The 17,066-nt window shown below is 36.4% G+C and overlaps 1 protein-coding gene across 1 annotated transcript in view; it reads right to left on the bottom strand.

Moving 5' to 3' along the window:
* Positions 1-16,443, bottom strand: part of LOC111437003 (rhomboid-like protein 20) — an 18,570-nt gene extending 2,127 nt beyond the window's left edge. The window contains exons 1-6 of the mRNA XM_023074832.1: positions 16,221-16,443; positions 15,994-16,094; positions 14,566-14,706; positions 14,324-14,390; positions 358-509; positions 170-271 (exon numbers count right to left, since the gene is read on the bottom strand). Of these exons, the coding sequence (XP_022930600.1) occupies positions 170-271; positions 358-509; positions 14,324-14,390; positions 14,566-14,706; positions 15,994-16,094; positions 16,221-16,245 (588 nt within the window). The 5' untranslated portion in view covers positions 16,246-16,443. The remainder of the gene's footprint in view (positions 1-169; positions 272-357; positions 510-14,323; positions 14,391-14,565; positions 14,707-15,993; positions 16,095-16,220) is intronic.
* Between the last annotated feature and the right edge of the window lie 623 nt (positions 16,444-17,066).

The raw sequence follows: 17,066 nt of genomic DNA, 5'->3' as shown, positions 1-17,066 counted from the left end.
AAAAAAAAAAAAAAAAAAAAAACGACAAGCCATAAACCACCTAACCTGAGTTTAATTTCCACAGTTTGCACAGATACCAAAAGCCTAAACTACAATCTAAAATAACAGAATTAAAATTTCAGAAAGAAAACTAAGGAACCAATTTGATTATGCAAATTTTGAATTTAACCTTGGCCTTGCGGATGCCAAATACATTCAAACGATATAAGGAACCAGCAAGAATTCCGCATATCCCTGGTAAGATGGATCTTCTCCACGAGGACAGTAGGAGCTGGGAACATCAACAATAAAACTAGATTAGACAGCAAATAAAGTAAAGCAGGTATCACAAAAAGTAGAAATCAAACAGTCCTTAACCTGAAGACCAGCCAGATATATGAAAGACTTGTCAGAGAAACGAACTCCAAATACACGGAACCGAGTTGAAACAGGAATATCAAAGAAGAAGGGTACAAAGGAAGCAAATAGAAGACCATAAGGTCCAGAAGTAACTAGATTCGCTGCAGGATCTGCTCAAAAAGAATGAAATATGAATATTAACCAGGTGAAAATCATAAGAACATAACTTCTGATTCTGAATCTAAGATACAACAGAAATGAACTCCTATGTTAACAAGATGGCATAAAATCAACAGTCAGTCTCATATTGCAAAAAATAATTTGGATAATGATATCATGAATCACTCTAATTTTAGAAGCAAGAACCACAAAAATAGCTTCATTTGAGCATGAAAAAGGCTAAAGAAATGAAGTCCCCAACCTAAATGAAATCTGTTCTTCAAGGAATGAGGCGTTAACACCCGCTTCAATGTCCATGTGTTTTTCAAATTCAAATAACATCTACAAATAACTTCAACCACTCCAATAAACCTTTATAAATTTTCCAATAAACCATCCAGGCAAAGGCTTGATCTTCAAAAAACTTTTACAACTAATCAGACTATTAAAGAAGGATTAGATGACTACTCAACCCTTGGAATAAGGAAAGAAAGATAAAAAGAACCCAGTCTTTCTCTCCTTCGATAGTGAAAACTGTTGCAAGCTAAGCTGGCTGTTTTCCTTATTTTATTTTCAGAGAATAACATATCTCTATTGCAAGGGAGAAAAGCTTATGTAAAACCCCCAAGTAAGGTTAAGATACTTGGGTAAGTTTAAGGACCCAAAGAAGAGATTTTCAATACCCTAACAAAGGATTATAAACATTCAAGGTCTTTGGAAAAGGTTTGGAAAAAAAAAAACCAAAATCATAAATGGCAAAAAGATCATTTTTTCAATTTTTAAATAACTTTTTGGATTTTTAATTTCTTAGGGAGAAGGAATTTCAAAGTGCTCAAGAAAGGAAAATGACAAAAAAGGGGTAAAGTTTTAGAAAAAGTTTGAATTTTCAGAATAAAATATTTAAAAAATGACAAATTACAAAAATGCCCCTATACAAGTTATTTACGAAAATACCCCTACGCCGAATCTAAACCCAGATTTTGTGTTCAGAATGAGTCAACTGGACAAAATCACCAGCATCTTCAAATCTAATGGTTGGATCAAGCTAAAAATGCAGTATGTTCAAGAAGACTCGAAGTACTTTAGATCCGACGACCATAATTCAAAACTAAGGTTAGTAGCACCCTCATCAGAGAAGATATTTCCAACAAGAACTATAGAAACTTCAAGTTTTAAAATCAAGTATGTTTTGGACAATTCAGGGTCGGTCAAGGCCTCATCTATGTGAAGTTTTGGACAATGTTTTGAGACAAGAATCGAGTAACGAGGATTCCTAAAACTTGAGTTTGATGCTTTTGGATATGGGTTTTGTTGCTCTCAAGTTTTCCAAAGTTTAGGAGCTATATTCCTTCAAACCAATTCCTACAACTTCTAAACGAATACCCCAACAAGTTTCATGAAGGATTCGAGAGCTAAAAGTGGTCCAAATCCCCCCATTTGAGTATCCATGGTCGTAAGGACGGAAATTTATTAAAATTCAATTGGAGCCTACAGGCAAATGTTATCAAAAATCATGATAAGGGTGTGTTATAAGCTTCCTGTTACACTTAGGGATGACCCTTGATTTTTAAGTAGAAAGCTACCCAAACTCAAGATGAACTCTAGGTTCATCCTTGATTCTTAAGTCATCTAAATGTTACCTCATGATAAGCTTTAAGGATAGCTCTTTGTTTTTAAGTAACTAGGAGGCTACCCTAACTCAAGAAGAACTCAAAATTAGCATTTAATTTTCAAAGGAAGCTCGAAAGGGATCACATGTCTTCTTCCCCTTGGGGAAAAAGATGATGACGTGGCCGATACAATTGGACCGGCCACGCTAGCCGAAATTTTGATCTTCTCACAATTTTTCTCAAAATTAAACCCCTTCCAGACCGGTTCTCAAGAAATTCTTGATGGTTCCAAAAAAATAAACTAAAAAATAGATCTACCAAAGAAAATTTGAAGTAATTCAAATACCGAAAGCTTGAGATCATAGGACCCGAGCGTCAACGATAGGGTAAGCAACCAATCTGGACATTTCTTAAAAAATACTTGATGGTTCAAAAAACTAAACTAAAAAATGGATCTACCAAAGAAAATTTGAAGTAATTCAAATACCGAAAGCTTGAGATTATACAACCCGAGCATCAACGATAGGGTAAGCAACCAATCTAGACATTACTTAAGAAATACTGGTAAGAATCACTTGGACTTCAATATGAACCTTAAGTATGATTTAAAGGAATATGGAAGAAATAAGCAAAGAACCATGAGCTAAGGACCTAAACAGAGCGTTTTGCTCAAGAATCAAGTAACGTTAAAATAACCCACTAAACAAACTTCACTTCTCATAAAATTTTAATACTAGGCATAATACGACATATTAACGTTATATATGAAATTTAGTAGTCATGGGATAAAGTTAAGTAGCTACACCAAGTAACCATACAAATTAACCATAATGCCCCTATGGTAAACTACCTCTAGTTCATGACCCAAATGACCTCCAAATATCATGAAACTATATAAGAGGCCTTATTTTATATTGTTTAAGGATTATACAAACTTTTAGAACCATTGAAGCAAGAACCAAATTTAGGATGCAATAATGCCCCCAAGGTTCTTTTAAGACATACACCAATGTACAAACACCCTCCAAATGACTTAAGATTTTAAGTTAAAGCCTATGTGTCTTAAGTTAAAGCCTATGTGTAAAGACATGAAAGATCACCTAAGTTTCAAGTATAGAACCTACACCATGTTAAGGGTATAAGTTAAAGGCTCAAGGAAAATAACTAAAATGCCACTAATGGTTAACCCTAAGATATATGCCGGTAAATGATTCCAATGGGCCTAGAAGATGAATATAAGTTGTACTCACTTTAGGGTTTTGAATGTTATCAAGAATCATGATCCGGTGTGTTATAAGCTTCATGTTACACTTAGGGATGAACCTTGATTTTTAAGTAGAAAGCTACCCAAACTCAAGATGAACTCTAGGTTCATCCTTGATTTTTTAGTAATCTAAATGTTACCTCATGATAAGCTTTAAGGATAGCTTTTTCTTTTGAAGTAACCAGGAGGCTACCCTAACTCAAGAAGAGCTCAAAATTAGCCCTTAATTTTCAAGTAACCAGGATGCTATCTCAGGTTAAGCTTTAGGACACTTCTTGGTTTTTAAGGAACAATGAGGCTACTCAAACTCAAGATGAGTTCAAGGTTAACACTGGATTTTTAAATAATCAGGAAGCTGCCTCATAATAAGTTTTAGGTAGTTTTTGATTTTTAAGTAATCAATATGCTACCCGAAGGTCATGATTCAAGTAAGCTTTAGGTAGCATTTGATTTTTAAGTAATCATGAATCAAGACAAGTTACCACACACCAATGTCCTGAAGTAGCACTATATAAACCCCAAGTCCTTTAAGATAAGAAGATGGCTGGATACCACTCAAGAGACAAGAACCAAGAACAAGAACTAAAGAGATGAACAAGAATTAAGATAAAAAACTATGAACGAAGGGATAAGAACTAGAACATGGACCAAGATCCGAGTTGTGAGATTTAAGAATCGAGAACCTCAGAACTAAGGTTTTTAGATCAAAGTTAAGATTAAAAATTCAAAACCTAAGACCAAGGCCCTTGGATTAGATTATAATAAAAACTCAAAACCCAAGAACAGACCCTAAGCACCTAAAATCTCAGACCAAGAACAAGAATATGACAAAGTTAGAATGTGCTACACTAGCACCTTAAGGACACAATTAAGAACCTATAAGTAGGCTACTTACAAAGTCTTTGTACTCATTCAAGTACTCTAATGTTCGAAAGTAACAAGGAGCTGATCGAGTATGGAATCAGAGCTGGAGCATGTGCCATACAGAGTGGCACTGTGTTAACATTTTACATTGTTTTGTTTTACCAGGTCCAATGTATTCAAACTTTAATCGACACCCCTCTCAAGTTGAGTAATAGATATCATTCATCCTCAACTTGAATTGGATGGGTTCATGTCCAATATTCTTTGCATGACTTCAACTTCAAGGCATGATTCAATGGTAGCTATGAAGGCTTCAAATAAACTTGTTAGCAGTAGCTATGAAGGTTTCAAATAAATTTGTCAACTGGTTATCCAAAGGATTATAAAGAACATTTTCAACTGGCTATAAGGTAGCTTAAGCGGTTATTAAACAAGGAGAAATGACTTTACACCAACTAAGAACCGTGTAAGTAACACAAGAAGAAAAAAAAAATCAAAGTCTTGAATCGTATTGGAGAAAATGAGAGAATTCCTTTCGAGCCATAACAGCCAAAGGAAGGCCCTTGTGTAGTTAAGCCAAAGAGTCTCCTTTCATTCTTGAACAAACGACCAAGGAGGACAATACTAAGTAGAGCCCGAATATCTGTCGGAGGAGTGACTGACCAACCAAAACTTTGGGAGATAAATTCCCAATAAAATCAAGCAAAGGAACACAAAATGGGAGGAGATTGTGAGTTCCGGACCCTTGTACACATAATGCAACATGAGGGTGATAGAGAGATGCCCGGAGTTCTTCTTTGCAGCTTATCCTGTGTATTGAGACAAACATGGCTAAGTTCCCAAGGGAAAAACTTTAATGTTTTGGGATATTTTCCAGCCAAATCATCTTATACAATGCTTCTGTGCCTTGGATACCTGCAGTGGACTGTGTTTCGGCCAAAGATTTAGTGAAGAAACCATTATGATATAAATTCCAAACCCAAACGTCAGCTTTTTCAGCAAGCATAATATTAGCAAACATGTGCGAAAGCCTAGCCCACTCATTGGTTTAAGACTCTGTAAGGTGTCTTCTGAGATTGAGGTCCCATGATGCTTATTCAGAATGCCAGAGGTCAAAGATGACAGCATCTTTGTTAAGAGATAGAGCAAAAAATGAATGAAAATCATCCTCAAAGCCTGTTGCCAATCCAAAAATCAGTTCAGAAACAAGTATTCCCCAGTGCCAACCTTTAAAAGTGATGTTGCAGTAAACTGTACTTTTAAAGCAATCACTATGTTTCCAGTGACCCTTGGAAGATGCGATGGAGGAAAACCCAGGTTGTTGGTCGAAGTGAACCGAACCATATTTATAAGCAATCACTTTTCTCTACAAAGCTCCCTTTTCATTGTAAAATCTCCAAATCCACTTAGCCCAGAGAGACTTGTTTTAATGTTGGATGCTAATGATGCCAAAACCATCTTCATCAATAGGCCGGGTGAGCTTATCCCATTTAAGTAGTGGAAACCGGAGCCTTTCCATACAAAGTTGCAAACAAATCTTTCAAGCATCTCTTAAATTTCGTGGGGAATAGGGAAAACTGATAAATAATAGATGGAGAGATGGGCCAACGTGGATTGTAGAAGGGTGTGACAGCCACCCTTTGAAATGTGGGAATGGCCCCAATCATTGAGGCACTTTTCAATCTTTTCAACAATGGGAGTCGAAAAGAAGAAGATTTCGGTTTGTCATTGAGAGGCAATCCCAGATAAGTAGTCGGCAAAGTAGCTTCTTGGCACCCATAATGAAAAGCAATAGATGATAACATAGGAGATTCGATGCACACTCCCAAGATTTCAGACTTATGCACATTATTGTTTAAACCCGATGCCTCTTCAAAGGACTTGATGGTAGCAAATAGGTTATCAATATGGGACACTTCTGGTGAAGAGAAGAGAATTGATATGAACCACGATCAAGGAATTTCCATACCTCAAGGACCAATTACAACGACGAGAGCCAAGAAGCTACAACAAACCTTGTACACTTATATTCAAGCTATGGTGAGCTCATCAAAGGAAATTCTAGAAAACAATGGAGACCGCCCTTATATATTGTGCATAATTGAACTTCAAAAAAGAGATGCATTAAATGCACTTTAAGTTGCATTTAATGAACTCAGCTAAATTTATGGAACTAGTCCAAAGATGACTAATAAGCATCTTTCATTCATTGCGCTATTTAATTATAATTTAAATATTTGTTTGTCATATTTAAGCTAGTTTTTAATATAGAAGTTAAGGTTATATTGTAACCCACATAGATTAACATATTCCACCATTAACTAGCCATTTTAATATGGAGGTTAGGGGTATTTCTCATTTACTGGCCAATTTAAGTTGGGAGTTATGTGTCACATAGGTTAAGGTTGTAAAGACTATATATAGCCTTCTTTTCTTTGATTAGAGACATCACATTTTGGAATTAAAAAGTAGAAAAGTCTAATGTTCGAAATAGGGATTTAAAGTGTTAAAGATGTCAAGGGGTAGGACACTATAGTAGAGATTACCCAAGGGAAAGTATGGAACGGATTACCTTGATGATCAAGATCAAGAGTAAAGAAAACTCGTTTCTAAACTCGTGATTCGAATCACTCCACAAGAGGTTTGATGAATACCACTTGAATGACTCTAGCATGCAAGTTCTAAACACAAGAATTTGCAAAGAAAATCTTAGCTCTCAACAAAGCTAAAAAATAGAAATTCTATTCTTTTTAATTCCAAAATGTGATGTCTCTAATCAAAGAAAAGAAGGTTTTATATAGCCTTTACAACCTTAACCTATGTGACACAAAACTCCCAAATTAAATTGACTAGTAAATGAGAAATACCCATAACCTCTTGTTAAGGATATTTAGTAATAAATTATACTTTCCCGTATATATTATATTTGATATTTTATTATAAGGCAAATATCTAATATTTGCCTTATTACTATAGATATCTTTCCATTTATTGTTATTTCCATTTATTACTATTTCCATATCCTTGTAATTTATTTGATTATAAATAAGATAACTTTCACACCATTTAGGTGTGGTGAATTAATCAAACATTCACATGGTATCAGAGCTATTTTGGTTTAGCAACCTAGATCCTTTCTTTTCAATGGCTTTTGAAATCTTCTACTGTTCTTCTCCACCACCACTGTTATCTTTGATGCCGCAGGGGCAGTCGTCATGGCTGTCACATGCAGAGTCGATTGATTATTCTTCGGCTCCACCTTTTTGACCTCCAAATCATCCTTCGCCATACTCTGTACATACAACCTCACTTTTTCCAAACATTCACATGGTATCAGAGCCAAGGCAGCATCGCCGCTAAGCAGCAATCCCTCTGCAATTTTTGATGGCCAAGAAAGTGTTTCTCTACGCCTCCTCTGAACCAGGTTGTTGACATCTTCACGAAAAGTATTTCGCAACCTCTTTGAATTTTTCAGATCCAAGCTTCACGTTCGTTCAAATCTGACGCTCAGCTTGCGGTGGGGTGTTAAGGATATTTAGTAATAAATTATACTTTCCCGTATATATTATATTTGATATTTTATTATAAGGCAAATATCTAATATTTGCCTTATTACTATAGATATCTTTCCATTTATTGTTATTTCCATTTATTACTATTTCCATATCCTTGTAATTTATTTGATTATAAATAAGATAACTTTCACACCATTTAGGTGTGGTGAATTAATCAAACATTCACACCTCTCTATTAAAATGGCTAGTTAACGGTGGAATTTGGTAACCTATGTGGGTTACAATATAACCTTAACTCCTATATTAAAAATTAGCTTAAATATGACAAGCAAATATTTTAATTATAATTAAATAGTGCAATGAATGAAATGTGCTTATTAGTCATCCTTGGACTAGTTCCATAAATTTAGCTGAGTTCATTAAATGCAACTTAAAGAGCATTTAATGCATCTCTTTCTTGAAACTCAACTTTGCACAACATATAAGAGAGGTCTCCAACGTCTTCTAGAATTTCCTTTGATGAGCTTACCATAGCTTGAATTTAAGTGTACAAGGTTTGTTGTAGCTTCTTGGCTCTCGTCCTTGTAATTGGACCTTGAGGTATGGAAATTCCTTGGTCGTGGTTCATATCAAGAATGGTGTGGTCCACAAAAAAGAAGGGGATAGAAATGAATAATGGATGAAACAAAAGGTGTCGAAGGAAGAAAATGAGGCAACAAAACTAAGATCTCCAAATCCGTCAAAAGGCTAGACTCCAATTTCTGAACGGAAGAATCGGGCAGTACCATAAGAAAAACGCTACAAAAAGCCTACTTTGTAGATTATGAGTCTACCCCTACTATCACAGAGTTACCAACTGAATCATACACGTGGAAGTGCTCCAAGGGGATAGTATGCATGAGTTATGTGCTCTCATGGCTTCAACTGATGAATCTGTTGACAAAAGAAATTCATAGCTAACTCAAATTTATTCGGAGCCTTCATAGCTACCATTGACAAATTTATTCGAAGCCTTCATAGCTACCATTGACAAATTTATTCGGAGCCTTCAGAGCAATCGTTGACATATTTATTTGCAGCTTCATAGCTACCGTTGACATATTTATTCGGGGCCTTCATAGCTACCATGGACAAATTTACTCTTAAGCTTTCATAACTACCATTGAAAAATTTATATGGAGCCTTCATAATTACCGTTGAATTTGAGTCGTCAATCATAGGAGTTCTAAAAAGAGGGTAGTTATAAGAGAGCTTCAACTACGACTTAACTTGAAAAATATTTATTCTATCCTGTACAATCATGTCCTTGAGTTTTAAAAGTAGCTTCTTTAGGAAAAAAAAAAAAAAAAGACACAATTTCATTGAGGTTTGAAATTGATAAAAGGGATGTAATATCCATGATGTTTACAAAAAAATAAAAAAAATAAAAGGTTTCCCGATTTATAATGAGGGAGGTATAACGGTTGGAAGAGAAAAATATTGGACAGTTAACACCAAGATATAGTTTGGTAAACAACATTATCAAAGAGTATTGTATAAGTCTACGTCTTTTCCATGAAAACTCTTTGATTTCTTTCTTTCCACCTATTCTACAAGAAAGTCATGATGAGGTTTTTCCATAGTAGGGCTTTTGCATTCTTGAAAGGATGGTACGTTAAAGTCATATCCAATAAATCCTTTACCTCCCTAGGAAATGTGAGATGTCCTCCAAAGATATTGAGAACTTTAATCCAGAAATTCTGAGCATATGTGCATTGCATAAATAACTGACTTTGTGTTTCGTTGTCTCTCTTACATATTTGACACCAATTTGGAAATAGAGTCATGTAGGGCATTTTTTTTTTTAAGACTTTTACCGATGCTAATGGCTTTATGCGTGGCTTTATGCGTTACTTCTAAAAGGAAAAACTTCACTATTTTAGGGTATTTCTTTTTCATATTGTCTTTAGGGTAAAGTTTGATTTATTGCTTCTACTTTTTCCCCTATGTCTATCATCAAAGATTTTGTAAAGAAGACCCCTTCAATTCTAGGAAGCCATGTCAATGAGTCTATTTCATTTAACTATACAACTGGGACCTACTGGGGCAAGGTCGAGGCTCAATTCTGTTAATTATGTAGCTTCATTATCCTTTAGATTCCTACCAAGTTTGAGGTATCATAATTTGTTGACATCATTCCACGTTTCTTTGATTGTGACTATTTTGCTATGAGAGAGTCTATACAAAAGTTGATACCACAATAGGTCGGTTCAGAATGATGTGCCTCCTCCATCACCCACCATGTGGTGAATTTGATTGGTGATAAGGTTTTGATGTTTTTTCTTTTATGTACTTCCTGGCCCTTAGAAGAATAGGGAGGGAGTAGATTTTTACATGATGCAAGAGTGTATTTAGCTTTTACAAGTTTTCTCCACAAAGCATTTTCTTCGTGATGATATTTCTATACCATTCTGCGATGAGAACGTTGTTTTTCTTCTTTATCAAAAATAGACCGAGTCCTCCTTTTTCTACTAAGACGTTTATGATATTCCATTGAACATGTCATCTTTCCATAAATAGTTTCTGAAAGATCTTTCTATATCCGTAGCCACTTTTTGTGACATTTCGAATAAAGACATGTAGTAAGTGGGGAGATTGGATAGTGTGGCTTGTATTAGGGTTCGCCTTTCGAAGTATAACATGATGACCATGTTGATAACCTTTCTATTTTTTCTATAATAGTCTTCCAAAAAGGAAAAGGATTTGTGGTTTCCCTTTAAGGGTAATCCTAGATACATATTCGGTCATTCACCATTTTTCCAACTGTATCCGCTAGCAAATTCTTCAATAATCTCTATGCTAACATTGGTGCCCATAATCTCTATTTTTTGGAGATTGATATTTTGTCTAGAGATTCTTTCGGAGGTTGTTACTTTCTTGAATGTTTTTTTATGGAGGAGATATCCGACAAATCAGACAAAAGGATTGTATCATCCGCAAATTGAAGGTGATTGATTCTTAAGCATTGGTTGCCAATCTAAAAGTCCTCTACCTGCCATTCATCTTTGACCTTTCAGAGTAGGCGACTAAGGTCATCCATTACCATTATGAAAAAAAAATGGGGATAGTGGATCCCCTTGTTGAGACCCGTGTGGCATAAATATTCCCTCTCAATCTTCCATAAATATTCCCTCTCAATCTTCCATAGAGGATTATGGAAAAGTTTGTGGATGATATACATCCTTTTATCCACCTTCGCCATTTTGAGCTAAAGGCTTTTGCTACAAGAATGTTTTCGAGGAGAATCCAATCGACCTTGTCGAAAGCCTTTTCCAAGTCCAATTTTATGACATTTTTTGTTTCTTCCTTTCCCATTCATCTATGACTGCATTTATCATGAGGGATGCATCAAGAATCTGTCATCCCTCTATAAAAGTGGTTTTCTGCCAAGTAATCGTCAAAGGGAGAACCTTTTTAAAACGTTCCAATAGCACTTTTCCTATGATTTTGAATCGTTCGATTGTTAGACTTAGGGGCAAAAGTCTTTGACAGTGCAAGCATCCAGTTTCTGTAAAAAGTCTTGGAACACTCATGATATCGGCTCTCAGAATTTTTCAAGATTTATTAAAAATTCTGAGGTAAAATCATCTAGTCCTTGGAATTCTGCCAGAGCCCAAAAATTGTAACGCCTTCCTCACCTCTTCTTTGGTGAAAGCAACCTTGAGGGAGGCAGCTTGATGTTGATCAATAGGACTCCGATCAAGATCATGGGGAAATTCGACGACGGAATCATCCTTTGTATATAAGGACATGTAGAAAAAAACAAATTCTAAGACAATTTCATCTTCATTTACTAAGCTTCTGCCTTGTGCCGATAGAATTTCCATGATGGTACTCTTTCGTTTCTTTGTAGTCATGATACGATGGAAAATTTAGGAGTTTATGTCATCCTCCTCTAACCATCGTTTTTTACGTTTTTGCCTCCAAGATTGCTCTTCCTTTGTTACCAACTAGATAAGTTCTGCTTTCATGAGCTTTGTGTGTGTGTGTGTGTGTGTGTGTTGAAATGATGTGGTAAAGACAGCTTCTGCCATCTGATCAAGGAGAGCAATTTTGGTAAGGAGTTGGGTTCTTTTTTGTGGAAACACAACCGAAAACTTCCTTGTCCATTTCTTTAAAACTTCTTTTAGTCTTTTAAGTTTGAAGACGAAATCGAGCATCGGCCATCCATGGAGGGGTGTGTTCTTCTACTAGTATTCTACCATTGGCAAAAATTCAGAATGATTGAGCCACATATTCTCAAAATAGAAAGGCAAGGGACCCCATTTATAGCAACCCACGAAAAGTAGAATGGGATAATGATCATTTGTAGGTCTATTTAGTCTTCAAACAATGGCGTTACTGAATTTTCCAAGTAGGTCTTCTGTAACAAGAAATTTGTCGAAGAGTGTCAAGGTGGGCGGAGATCTATTGTTTGACCAAGTATAGAGACCATTATTGAGGAGAAAGAAAGGTCTATGAGATCGGCTTCTCTTATGAAATTGTTGAATTGTCTCGTGCTTCTGATGACTTTTCCACTAGACTTAACATGTGCCCACCGAGAGATATTGAAGTCACCATCCAAAGCCAATTCTCTGTGTAAAGGCAAGATAGGTCCTGTAATCTCTGCAAGAAGAGAGGTCTTTCTTGACTTCTACATGGGCATAGATCCCTGTAATCCAAAAATTGTAACTATCGACCAATGTAATTTGTGTGATTAAAGTGTATAGACATTTGGGGACTTCGAAGATGAGCAGAGTTGGTTCATTCCACATTTCCACATGATTAAGATCCTCCCCATGTTCCTGAGACATCCTAACTGTCCAACCAATATGTCTAGCACTCCAAAGGGATTTACCCATCCAGCGATCAACAAAATTCAATTTTGTTTCTAAAAGAATAACCATGGTGGGATTGTATTTGAAAGGAAGGACTTGATGAGGGCTCTCCTTTGCCAGTCTCCCAAGCCTTTAACATTCCAATAGATAATAATCATAAAAGGTATTAGCCACTCAAATGTGACTTGCTAGATTTTTCATAATTGATGTTTGAAAGGAGGCCAGCAATCTCTCTAGTCAGTTTTACTCTGTTTCTCGACTGTAGTGGGCTTCTTTTTCCCACAGATGGAATAGCCATGATGCACATGTGGTTTTCTTTTAGTCATGGTGCTAGGATTTGGATGACCATTGTTGGTGTGAGTTTCGTCGATATTGGGGTGACCTCTTCTGCCTCTATTTCATTCTGCTTTTCCTGAAAAAGAGTGACAAGCTCTGCGTTCGCATTGATAATCTTTGAATTCTTGATGCATATTCATCATTGAATTCTTGGTGAGAGCCGATTGTAGAGAATTTGTTCCTAAGACGAGGAAGGTTTTTTGGTTCTTTATGATGATGGCATGTTTTACGGGTGAGGCTGCCACAACTTGTGGATCGAGGATAAAATTGGTATAGTAGATGGGGTTTAGAGATTGGTGAAATGTGAGGTGAGGGCTGGTGGCCTTTGGTTTATGTGGGGAAGCTATGGGTTTATGGGCCATGGCCAATGGGGAGGGTGAAGTTGCTGGGTTTGTGGATGGGGGGTTGACTTATTATTGCCAAAGTTGGCTTGGAAAGTTGGGGGCGATCCATGGCAAATGGGAGTGGTTTTATCTTTTTAGGGCTTTGTGGTATGTCCACAGTCTCTATGATCTGTGATGTGTAAATCTGGAATTGTTGAGTCATACTGTACTTGAGGGGTCCCTTTAGGTGATGTGCCCCAGTGGTTTGACCAAGGATACAGTCAAGAATGCCTCCTAATATATATGTAATAACCTCGGTATCCTCTTTCTCTGGCGGCATGGAAACCAGCCATAGCATCAACAAATGCCAAATCTCAAATACACCAAAAGAAAGACATCAAACTACACCAAATCTCAAATCTCATCCACGGCCTATTTCAACCCAAGAAGGCTCTCTGATTTCAAAGAACAGCACAAAAGCCAGCTTGCCATAAAAAACTGCCTATCAAAATGGAGAATCAGAGACCGCTTCTTCTACTATATGTATGCTCACGGTAGGAACAAAAATTTTTCTGGAAATGACTCCACAACAAAGAAGCAAACAAAGCCATAACAAGTGGTTTAGATCTTCTAAAGGCCCCTTGCACATAAAGCACCAATTGAGGCCAAGGACAAAGTAAGGGATTCTAAAGGATAAAATCCAAGGTGTTAATAATTCTTCCTAAAGCCACCAACAAGGAAAAGAATGGAATTTCATTCTGAATTTCCTCTTCCAAAGTTCACAGAATATATGAGTAGATCCTCATTGGAAGAAAAATAAATGAGTAGATCCTCATTGGAAGAAAAATAAATGAGTAGCGAAAAAGAAGAAACTAGATGGTCACAAACACTTGCCAAACAAAAATCCTACAAAAATCAAGAGGCCATGCACATTCGTCACTAGGCCCAACTAACTCCCCGGCATGTTAGCTACTTGCTAAGAAGGACTTCCAGTTCTATTAACAAATTTTAGGGGAGAAAAAGTAAGGAAAGTAGTATATTAAACAAAAATGCATACCTTTAAGTAATGATATCGCAAGGACCTCAAAAAGTAAAGAGGTTATTATAGAGAACAAAATAAAGACCTGCATCACAATGGAATATTAATATAAATCTATTTAAGAAAAAACACATCACTACGGAAAAAGAACAAATAGAGTTTTGTTGTGATCCACTCAACTTAAAGATCATGACTAGTTCGTTCATTATGACATATTTTAATAAGATCCTGAAGAATGAATTGAATAAAAGTAAACTTACCGAGTATTTGTTGGAACCTATCTGTCTTTCAAATACTCTGAAGTAATAGAGCAGAAACAGTCCGAACATCAATTCAGGAGTAGATGAAAAGGCAAAAACTGACGTTACTAACTTCCAAATGCGAAGCTTCACAATCACATCCTGCCATAAGGATGACAATTAACTGGTCAAAAGTGTCCACCTACCAGGCAAATTAAGAGGTAACCCCTACTATGGAAAAGAGATAAAAATAAGTCAAATTTAAGTCCTGCATAAAAGGAATATATGCAACAAAGATGGAATAGAGTCAGAATGATAAAAATAATAATTCTACAAGTGGATCCCTTTACAACAGCTTATTTGAACTTGTGTCACTTCCAAACCCTTAAACAAAAACTTTCCACCTATCCTAGTAAGCTCCTCTCCAAAAGGATCTTCAGCTTCTTGTCTCCAAATCCTTAAAATCCTTAATACAACCTCCAATATTTACAGCAACGCAGAATAACATTGGAGAAAGGAAATTCAAAAGCTGCCCATCCACCCAAATGTCTTCTCAAATTTCAAATTTATCGTTGTCCCACCATCTTAAATTCAAAAACTTCTCAAAATTAGTTCTTAGCTATTTGATGAAAGACCTCAGTGGTACCAACTAATTTCTTCCTTTTCTTTCAAAAACAACCTGCCTCTTCTATCCCAAATTTGTTGACAATAACTTCGTGTCAAATTTCCTGAATTCGTGCAAAAAACTTCTAAACTATTTTTCCAATTACACTACATTCCCCTTTCTAATGTTCCAGTTCTTGAACCTGCCCTTTTTGCTCGGCCGTGATGTAATATCTCATCTCATTAGCTGGCTTAATTAAGAACTGATTGCACTTCCTTCATTTCACAAATTAGAACTAATCCTTATTTAAATTATGCTAAAAATATTACACATACAAGACTCTCAAAATGTCACGGAACGTACATTACGAATGCCTATTTGTTAAATACACTATTCAATTGCCGCATAGCCAACCACAAGGCTACTTCAAACACCCTCTCCTCCTCCAGCAACAAAGAAATTCCTTAAAGAGATATATAAAACAAACTAGAGCCTAAAATGGCAGGTGGCCACTATAATTCAGAACCAAAAATGCAGAGATCGATTTAACTAAGTCATTACAAATACATGAGGAAAAGATGATCCCCACGTTCAATTACCAGTCAATCAACTCGGCCAGTTCGATCTATAATCTTGGGACTGAAAAAGTAGCTTCCAGTCAACAACTATACGCACAATAAGTCGCGGAATGGATAGTCAAACACTGAACCAAGCAATAAGGCTCATTCAACCGAAGAAGCCAACCTACTCTATCCCGAGATAACCAAAAAAAAAAAAAAGAGGCACCAAAATCAACCCACAGTTGCCCAAAAAGCATCTCGCTAGTCTAAGAGAGAGAAGAGTACCTGATAGGACAAGCCAAGCTTAATTGAACGGCCTTGGATCCCAAAGAAAATGGTGAAAAGAGCGGAGGCGACGACGAAGCTCCGGGTGACAGGGGCATTGTCTGCGGACACAAAGATGAAGCAAATCGATCAAACAGGAAAGAAGAAATTGAAAAGGGAGAAAGGAGTAATATGGGTGGTTAAGCATTAGAAGAGAAGAGAGAATAGGGAATTTGACGAGAACTCACTGAAACCAGACGGGCCGCCGTTCATCGTCTTAGAGAGGAAGCAACGACCCGCTCAGACGGTCAGAGGCTTCTCAATCTGATTCCGATTCCGATTCCGATTTTGATTTTGAATTGTTGTCTGCTGGGAAGAACTTGGGAGTGGAACTCGATTTCTCTTCCGCCTTTCGGTTGGAAACAACTATTTCAATTCCTCTTCCTTTTCCTTTTCCTTGGGAGTTCTCCCCACCATACATAAATGTAAATATTTTATAAGCTAATAAACATAACAACAACAATAAAACTATATTCTTTCACAATATTTAATTATAACATTTTTCAAGTTCCCATTCCTAATTCATACTCCATCAATAATTACCAGGTTGATTTGCTCCAAGATCTCAAATGATCCAATGAAACGTTAGCTTAACTTCTTTTCACTCTCGAATCTGAGAACACCCTTTATTGGTGTTACCTTTAGAAATACTTTTGTCTCTCGACTTGAACTCTAGATATCTATACCTCACATCAACATAACTTTTTTGCTTACTTTAGGTTGCACGCATTCGCGCTCTTTATCTTTTGTGTAGCCTCATTATTCGCTTTGGACTAGGTTTGGACATAGCGACAAGCACACTGTGGATTCATACTTTTTCTCCATACAAATCCTCAAAAGGTGTCATGTCAATCATGGCTTGATAATTGTTGTTAAACGTGAACTCTAGAGATGTAAGTGAATGTCCTAGCTACCTAAAAATTCTAACATACAACCCCACAACATATCCTTTAGTGTCTACTTTAGACGTTCAGCTTCAGTTTGCCCATCTATTTGTGGGTGGAACATTATACTAAACTGTAACCATGTACCCA

This window comes from Cucurbita moschata, unplaced genomic scaffold (genome assembly GCF_002738365.1).
Source record: "Cucurbita moschata cultivar Rifu unplaced genomic scaffold, Cmos_1.0 Cmo_Scf00061, whole genome shotgun sequence".
NCBI classification, from domain to species: Eukaryota; Viridiplantae; Streptophyta; class Magnoliopsida; order Cucurbitales; family Cucurbitaceae; genus Cucurbita; species Cucurbita moschata.
The sequence above is the reverse complement of the archived record's forward strand: the minus strand, read 5'-3'. Positions and strand labels throughout refer to the sequence as shown.